We start from the raw sequence: 9,828 nt of genomic DNA on the forward strand, positions 1-9,828 counted from the left end.
ACTGATTTATTATTGATAAAGGTTTATAAATGATTTCTAAATCTTCATAAATGATGTATAAACATTTATAAATTATTTATAATCCTTATAAAGCCTTATAGACTGATTTTATAAACTCTTATAAATGAATTATACTTTAATAATATATTTCTAAATATGTGTGTTTTCTGATAACATTGTTGCTATTTCGGTTGTGGTTAACTCCACTACTCTCAACACCAAGGCCCCTGAGAAAGTCGTCTTTCATCTTTTCACTAATGCGATGAAGTCATGGTTTGCTATGAACATGGACAACCTCAGAAGAGTCACTGTTGAGGTTCAGAAGTTTGAGGATTTCAAATGGCTTAATGCTTCTTATGTCCCCGTCTTCAAGCAGCTCCAAGACTCTGATATGCAAAGCTACTATTTCTCTGGACACAACAAAGATGGACGCACACTGATCAAGTTCAGAAACCCCAAGTATCTCTCAATGCTCAATCATCTCAATGCTCAATTATACCTTTTTACAAGCCTTATAAAAGAAACTGTAAAAGAATGATGTTCTTTAATAAGCAAAGAAATGGTGGAAAGTTAGTTAATTTGGTGAATATCTTGTGGTTTCAGAGAAAAATGCAAGTTGATATGTTTATCTTTGCTTTGGCAGTTACATTTAACATGATCTAAATATAGACCCTTTTAAATAGTTTTATAAACCTTTATAAATAGTTATATAAATATTTATATGTGTTTTATAAACTTTGTGATGGTTGATACAAGGTTTTATAAGCTCTTATAAAATTTATAAATGGTTCATAAATGGTTTTATAAACTCTTATAAATGATTTATATACAAAACTATTTCATATATCCATATGATTGGTTTTATAAACCTTTATAAACATACATGAATAGTTTTATCCTGAGAACCAGACTGAAGGTTGATGAACTGAGAGACCAGTAGCTTCGAGATTCCACTTATAGCTGCTTCCACCTCATCTGGTTCCCTTGACCATCTCAATCCACAATACTCGCCTGCTGCAGCTTGCGTCTTCTTCGACGTAGCAAGAACTTTCTCCAAATCCAACTGTGACAATGGCCTAGGTACCTGACAAACAAAATGATAGCAACTCACAACATCAACACTCTTGCAAATTTGGTGAATGCAACAGCACTGAACATTTTCATATGAAACTTAGAGGACATGGTCTCCATTTTCTCTCTTCCTCTAGGATTTCTCTGATAGGGAAGTAAGCTTCTTTCTTGCAGAGCTCAAAGATGTCCGATCCGGTGTAGCCTTCGCATAGACGAGCTAAGTGATCGTAGTCAATATCGGGCTCCACCCTCTCTCCTTTCAGCGTCACTTTCAATATCTCAGCTCTCTCCTTACGTTCAGGCATACCAATCTCAAAGGCTTGAGGAAGACGCCTCATTATTGCTTCATCAAGCTCTGATGGTCTGTTTGTTGCAGCAAGTACCATCACCCTCGCATTCGCTACAAAGAAACCATTATACTCATTAAAAAACTACTGTATCGAAGTAGAGCATGCTCTAGACTACACTAGAGTGGGCTGAAAGGTGAAGGATTTAACTTATGATCAGTAGAAAATCTATCCCATAAAGCCATAAACTCAGTCTTCATGTTTGCCATTGCTTCATGATCTATTGAATGGGGCTGGTGATATAGGATAATATAAGCAACAGTTTAATGTTCATGATTTCAACAACAATCTTACAGAGAATATAGGATAATACAAGCAACACTTCTCGAGTTCACACATCTTAAAATTACTTAAACCCAGATTAATAAAGGGTTATAATTTTTCGAAAACTCAATATTCGCTATTGATACTCTTTCTCTTAAATCTAACTAGGGAAATGAAAATTTCTGAACCAACCATCTTTCATTTTTTGATAATAAAAAGAAGAAAATAAAAAATAACTTGGAACAAACAAAAAATACCCAAATTGGAAACATAGTTGTTGAGAATTTGGAAGAGGAGCCGACATTTTGAAACGTGTAGTGTGATTGCTCTTGTCGCCTGAGATAGATGATCTCGAACTCGTCATCACCGGATGATCTTTCCAGAGAGACATTGTGACACATGAGAGAGAAGAACTCATCTCGTTGCCGTCGCGAGCACCGCCATCGCGAGAATTTTGGAGCTTTTGAATATCGGTTCTCTGAAATCCTTCTGTCGCCGGCTGCTTGAGAGAGACGACGGATCTTGTTGGAGAGAGGCGATGGATTTCGACGGATGAGAGAGATGTGGATCTCGACGGGGAGAGAGAGAAGAAGTTGTGTTGAAATTAGGTGAGGGTAGTATAGTCTTTTACACATTAATGAATGTGGTATTTGTGAAAATGTCATTTGACTGGTGGTATACTTGATTAGTGGTACCCAAAAAAGTGTATAAGTAAAATTTCCCCTTTTATTAAACTAAATATCAAATTGATTTGTAGTGTACAAAAAAATATTCTTAATTCTTTCCTTAAATAAAAGCTACAGAATTACCTAATATGATTAACATATATATGACAATTAATGATTATGAATAACATATTTGATAACAATTTTTGTATCCTCTTTCTTTTTGTCTAATTTTATATTATTAAATTAAACTAAACAATCATATTAAGCATATAATAAAAAAAATTAGAATTTTTCTTATATGTTGTCTTTTGAATTTTTAAAACGACTATAAATTACTTAAAATGGTAAAAGTCTCCCATTGAAAATTTTGTGGTCAATGGTTTGGTTTTTTTTTTTGTTTAAACAGGATACAAACGATCATAAATAGTATGAATATGAAGTCTCACTAATAGATATTCATAATATATATATATATATATATATATATATATATATATTAATCATTTAAATTAAATTATATACTATCTAAAAATATATAAATATGTTAATTTCAAATTTGCATTGAAAAATTATTGAGATCTTAATATTTTAATTTTGAAATTTGTATTGATAAATCTCACATTAACATTTTTGTGATTAACGGTTTAAATTTTTATTACAGAAAATATTCAAATGTTAATAAAATTATATGAGTAGAAAGTGTCAATGATAAAATTTTACATTCGAATATACTATATATCTATGCCAATATCACTAATATTTAATTATATATCATATAAAGTGAATAAAATGATTGTTTTGATTTATTTACCATAAACATGATTGTAAATAAACAGAATGAATTGGTTTTGATTTATGTGCTTACTCTAATGTATATATTTTTTTGTATAAAAGTTATTTTTAAATAGGTGATTTTTAATATGTAGATCCTGGCAATCCTAGAAATACACTTCTTCAAATCAAAGTGATTTTCAATATTGAAAGCACTATATATATGTTATTTCATTCATATATATATATATATATATATATATATATATATATATATATTATTTCATTCATAGATATATTATTTCATTCAGATTAAATGTTTTAGTCTTTATTTTTATTCCTAAAAACTTTTAATGAAATATCATGACAAGATTCCAATCATCTCCTTTTGAGTTTATTCGAAGAATGAGATATTTGATCGTTCGTGTAATATTTGTTTCTCCCTAATACACTATCTAGCTATTATAATTGTAAGAATGAGAGTTTTGAAAGTTCTTACTTTATACATAGTTTACATATACTAGAATGGTAAAATATTATATATATTTTTTATCAGTATACTCTTAAGTAACTAAACCTCAAAAGTGTAGGTTAATAAAATAAATAATTTGTTTTGTTGTTCTAGAATTAGATGATTTTTAGACCGAACTGGTGAATATATACTAGACAGACATTTATAATTCGAGTCTGCACTTATATACTATAACAGCTTGATATATTAGATCTGAACACTAAGTTGTGAATAGAGTTTGCAGGTGATTTTCTTCAAAACTTTGATTCTTAGATATGTATCTAAAGTAGAACTAATTTTTACAGATGTACATCTTTTTAAATTGACACTTATGTATTTCACCAAATTCACAGAAGAAGATAAAAAATAGACAAAATTCATATCGGTGAAACAAAAAAGAGAACGAAAGCACAATTTTATAGAGGTAAAAAATGAAATCACTTATGTAGATTCAATAGTAAACAAATCAAGAGCAGAAAACCTAATCCCTTCTTGCATTTTACGATCGATTTTGCCTATCTGTTTTTATTTTTTTTGTGTCAGCCGCAAAACTTAATTTCTTTTTATGAATCTGAAGTCTTAAAATAATTAAAATGAGTTGTAATACGTTAACTCTTCAAAAACGATGATACATTTAAGAGACCAACATTTGTATTCGTCATTTTACAATCGATAAAGATTGTAGTGTTGCAAAATGTTAAACCATTTAATGAACAAACATTAGTATAAGAAACTCGTTCTCACTACAAGAAAACATAATCTTAACGAGGACAGTTTTCCTCGTGAGTTCGTCGTAAAAAAAGCTTTACGACGAATTAGCGAGGAAACACGTTTGCTCGTTACTTATCCGTCGTAACACATATTTTTTCGCCAATTCGTCGTAACTTAGCGAGGAAAATATTTCATCGTAAAGACGAAGTACATCATTTCGTCGTAAAGACCACATAAATATTCCACGTAAGGAGGTCGCTATATTTTCTCGTAAATACCTCGAAACGAGTTCCTCGTAAACTACACGTAAAAACCTTGAAAGTGTTTCCTCGCAAAATATACGTAACTACCACGAAAGTATTTCCTCGTAAAATACTTGTTTATCTTTCATCGTCATTTCCCCGTAAATGTTTTCTCGTAAAGTTCTCGTTTATTTTTTCTCGTCATTTCCTCGTAAGGTTTCCACGTAAATAGGTCGTACAATAGCTACGAATTTACTTCGTTTTTATTATTTTACTGAATTTAAAAATACAATTAAAAAAATAATTAAAATTATTGAATTATTAATAAAATTATAATTTAAAATAAAAATAAATCACTACGAAAATATTTTATATATAAATAAGTTTTGAATTTATAATACAACAACCGGAAAAAAAAAGAACTAAGGGTCGTTCATCGCCTGGTAGAATTCATCACTCCTCTTCGCAACATCCGCCTCGTTATGTATGTCTGATGACTCGCCTCGAATGGGATGTTGTTGTCGCATGTTTCTCAACATGGACTCCCATTACGGATTTGTGGCCGCTATAACGTCCAAGAAGCCCTCGACTCCACCCATACGAGATTTTGTAGCGGCCAACTCGTTACGCAGCTCAGTGACTTCATCATCTCGTCGCTGACCATAAGACGATGTCGCTCTCGGAACATCGTTGACGGAACCAATCCCCAACGTCGGTCCCTTTTTTTTAGGGACAACCTTAAAAACAAAAAATAAATATTGTTAGTAAAAATTTAAAGTTAAATTAAATGAATAATAAAAAATTAAAATTTTAGAAAATTTACCTCCTCGTAAATCTTATCCACTTCAAGTGTGGATAAGGTGACGGGTAATCCGTCGGTAGACTGCTGGGTCAGCTGGGTCTGGCGGTCTTCAACCCGAGCAACCACGTCGTTGTAGATTTGCTCGGACTTGCCATCTACAAATACGCCCGCCTTGTTCTTGTGGGTCCTCTCGTAAAGTTCCATAAGAGACGCGAGATGTCCCGTCTCTTTGGCCTAAAAAACATTTAAGAAAGTTAGAATAAAAATATATATATTAAAAAATTTATCTAATAAAATATTTAATTACCATTTCCAAACGGACACCGGCGTGGGGTTTTTGGCCCGTAGTGTGAAGCATCGGCCCGTTTCCGTGCTCATCGACCGTGTTACGGGAGTTAGAACAAGACTGGACGATTCTAATGGAATCAGGAAGACGCCAATAATGGATGAGGCCATCCTAGACATCCGTGGTGAGCTCAGCGGGTTTGCCATGCTCATACCCCTTCACGATCCAGTCACCATTCCAGTTGGAGACCGTGTCTAACAAGCGAACTTTCGCCTTCGCGTTAAACTTCTTCCTCACCCTCTCAGTGATCCCCAAGGCCCAATTATATTTTTGCTCTTGGAAAAGTAAATTAACAATTAGTTTTTTAGAAAGTATATATATAAATCATGAAAAAATTAAAGTATATATAATTAATTAATTGAAACTTACAGCGTAAATTTTGAACCACGTCTTTCTGACGTAGTGAGGTGTCTTACTCCAGTTCGGATGTGCCATGGAGAAGTAACTTTTGATCATGTCGGTTACGTCCGATGCAAGACATCCGTCAACCCCCCACCTGGAAAATTAAAATTTAAAATTTAAATTATTTTTTAATGTTATAAAAGAATTTTAAACGAATTAAAAAAAAATTAATGCAACATACCACAAAGTTCCGTCCGGTCGGTCGGGGTCGATGAATGGTAAACCTTCTCTGCCTGGCAGACGGAGAATGTCCTCTACAGTGTACTGCGAGTAAAGAGCACTAGGAGGCAGCATCAAATCAGGATGAATATCGGCGGCCATCGGAGGTGCCATCGGAGGAGGCACAGGAGGAGGCATCGTCGGATGAGCCATCAGAGAAGGCACATGAGGAGCCGATGGTGCACTAGAAGAAGTAGACCCAGAGACTCTCTGAGTGTACTGAGTCTCGGGGACAATCTACTGACCCGAAGAACCGGGAGCTGAAGAAGAGGCCGGGTCTAAACGACTACCCGGCTCACCGAACATCTCTCTGTAATGGGCAGTAAGTCTTCTTTTTCGAACCTGGAAACAAAATTTAATTTTTAAAATTAACATCAACAGTATATTTCCAAGCATTATCCACCTAATCAACACTAAATAACATAAAATCCGTAAACCTATCTAAATTCCCTATACTAACCACCTAATCTATCCTAAACTAACCAAATTAGAGAGGAATTAGAGAGGCTTACCATTGCTACGAAATGGAGAGGAAGTGGAGAGGAAGTAGAGAGAAAAGAAAGAGTGAGCGCTCGGGGGTATATATAAGATTACATATCGTCGCAAATTCCTCGTAAGGTTACGACGAAATAGCGAGCAGTTACAAAGGCCCGTGTTTTTTTGTACGAGGAAACAGCGAAGAATTACAAAGGCCCGTGTTTTTATATACGAGGTATTAACGACGATTTTGCTTACGTGGAATTAACGAGCCACGCTTTCCTATAAATATACCCACAACTCTCATTCTCAAACCACACATAAACTCCCAAATCACACTCTATCTCAAATCACATTCCTCAGCAAAATCCTATTCAAATTATAAATATTTGAAAAAAAAGGAAAAGGAGAAGATATTAGAATTCATGTGGGCGAGACTTACGTATTATAATTGCTGGAAGTCTTGCCACATGTTTATCTGGTATTTTTCTCCTTTTTCTTTTTTTTCTAGTTTTTACACTACGAGGTATTTACGACGATTTTTGCTTACGTGGTGTTTACGACGATTTCTGTTTACGTAGAATTAACGAGTGTTATGTTTAAATTATTTTACGTGGTGTTTACGACGATTCCTTTTACGTGGTGTTTACGACGATTTCTTCATACGTGGAATTAACAAGTGTTATGTTTAAATCCCTAAAATCCGAAACCCCAAACCCCATATTTCTTATTTTCTACTTCATATATTCCAAACCCCATCTTTATTTTTAAATTTCGTCGTTATTTCCTCGTTGGCCTACGTGGTCTTTACGACGATTTCACATACGTGGTATTTACGACGATTTCATCCTGCGTGGTGTTTACGACGATTTGCGCTTACGTGGAATTAACGAGCCCCGCGTTCTTTATTTTTATATTTCGTCGTTATTTCCTCGTTGGCTTACGAGTCCTTTACGACGATTTTTGCTTACGTGGAATTAACGAATGTTATGTTTAAATCTCTAAGATCCGAAACCCCAAACCCCATATTCCTTATTTTCTACTTCATATATTCCAAACTCCCTCTTTATTTCCATTCCAAACCACAATTCCCACATTTGCTTATTCATAAAACAAACTCCCACATTACCTTATTCATAAAACAAACCCCACATTACCTTATTGATAAAACAAACTCCCACATCTTATTCATAAAACACACTACACAAAATCAAATACATCAATCGGATACATCGACATTCTCGTCATCACTAGAAACATCATCATTTTCATTAAACTCGTCTTCAACAGCTTCGTCTGTGGCATCATCGGTAAGATCTTCGTACTCGTGATTATGCGGATCAATGAGAAAGATGTCATTAATTTCTTGTTCAGGTTCCTCGACTTCATTTATCTGTTCTTCGACTTGAGAAACAAATAGGCTGTAAAATCACATTTTATAGGAATGAATCTCTCGCAATTATATAATTAATTATACTTATATGTGTTTCGAAGTGTCCATATATGTTACCTTTCAAAATAACGCATCAATAGATCCTCGCAATTGAGTAGAATATAGGTGTGTGCACTATGAGCGTCTTGTTCACTCGACCACCAAACCTCTTTAGACTTCCCACCGAGTCTCCCAATCTGGCTAAAGATGTCTGGAATACCAGCAACTGCATATGTTGGCGCAACACCACCATCATCATATCTTCTTGGAGCTCTTCTCCGGGTACGTACTTTTGACGCAAAGTAGTACGATCTGAAGTGAGAAACTTCTTCCGTCAAACTTCCAGCAATTATAGAACCTTCAACTTTGGCGAGGTTCTTTGCTTTTCCCTTCAAATATTTCATGGCTCGCTCATACTGATACATCCATCCGTAATGTACAGATCCACGAAGCAATGCCTCATATGGGAGGTGGACAACTAGATGCTCCATGACGTCAAAAAATTCGGGAGGAAATATCTTCTCCAAGTTGCACAATAAGAGGGGAATGTTCTCCTTAAGCTGTTCCACAACTTCTTCTTTAAGAGTGCGTGTGCTCAGATCCCTGAAAAATGCTCCAATGCCTTTTATATTCCAAAAAAATTAAACACATTGTTAGTCATATATTATTTTGCAAATTAGACCGTTATAAAATTATTGTGATATAATACACTACGTACCTGCAAGTGCTTCATGTACGTTTGTTGGAAGTAGCTCCGCAAATGCAAAGGGCAGTAGTCGTTGCATAAAGACATGACAATCATGACTCTTCATCCCGAAGAAATTTTGACCCTTTTCAACATATCTAGAGAGATTCGAAACATAGCCATCGGGGAACTTCACTTCTGATGCCACCCAGTTGAACAACACCGATTTTTTTTCTGAAGATAATTTGAATATCAGAACGGGAACTTTTCCATTGCTTTTAATATGTAACTCTCTTCTTGAGAAAATATCCGGCAAGTCCAACCTCGATTTTATGTTGTCTTTTGTCTTCCCTGGGACATTCAATATTGTATTCATGATGTTCTCAAAGAAATTCTTTTCTATATGCATCACATCGAGGTTGTGACGCAGAAGAAGATCCTTCCAATATGGCAACTCCCAAAATATACTCTTTTTGTGCCAGTTGTGATGAACACCGTAAGAATCAGGCATATTACGAGGGACATGCCAATTACCACCCCAACGAACTGTTTCGTTAGCTCCGTAGTAGTCGATTTGCGCTTCAATTTGTTCTCCAGTTAGATATGGAGGAGGAGTGTCTCTCACAACCCTTTTGTGCCTAAACAAATTCTTGTTTCTTCGGTAAGGATGGCCAATGGGAAGAAATCGACGGTGACAATCAAACCAACTTGTCTTCCTACCATTCTTCAATTGAAACGCATATGTCGTTCCATTACAATATGGACAAGCTAATTTCACATGTGTAGTCCTTCCAGACAACATCTCATAGGCAGGAAAATCACTTATGGTCCACAAAAGCATCGCTCGCATCGTAAAATTCGTCTTCGTTGAACAGTCATA

General features: G+C 34.8%; 1 protein-coding gene across 1 annotated transcript; it reads right to left on the reverse strand.

Annotated features, from left to right (window-relative positions):
- Positions 1 to 871: 871 nt before the first annotated feature.
- LOC125582257 (outer mitochondrial transmembrane helix translocase-like) lies at positions 872 to 1,457 on the reverse strand. The gene is made up of 2 exons (XM_048748850.1): positions 1,233 to 1,457; positions 872 to 1,084 (listed from the first exon to the last, which is right to left on the reverse strand). Exons 1-2 carry the CDS (start codon positions 1,455 to 1,457, stop codon positions 872 to 874), a joined length of 438 nt encoding a protein of 145 aa, XP_048604807.1.
- Positions 1,458 to 9,828: the final 8,371 nt, after the last annotated feature.

This window comes from Brassica napus, chromosome C2 (genome assembly GCF_020379485.1).
Source record: "Brassica napus cultivar Da-Ae chromosome C2, Da-Ae, whole genome shotgun sequence".
NCBI lineage: Eukaryota > Viridiplantae > Streptophyta > Magnoliopsida > Brassicales > Brassicaceae > Brassica > Brassica napus.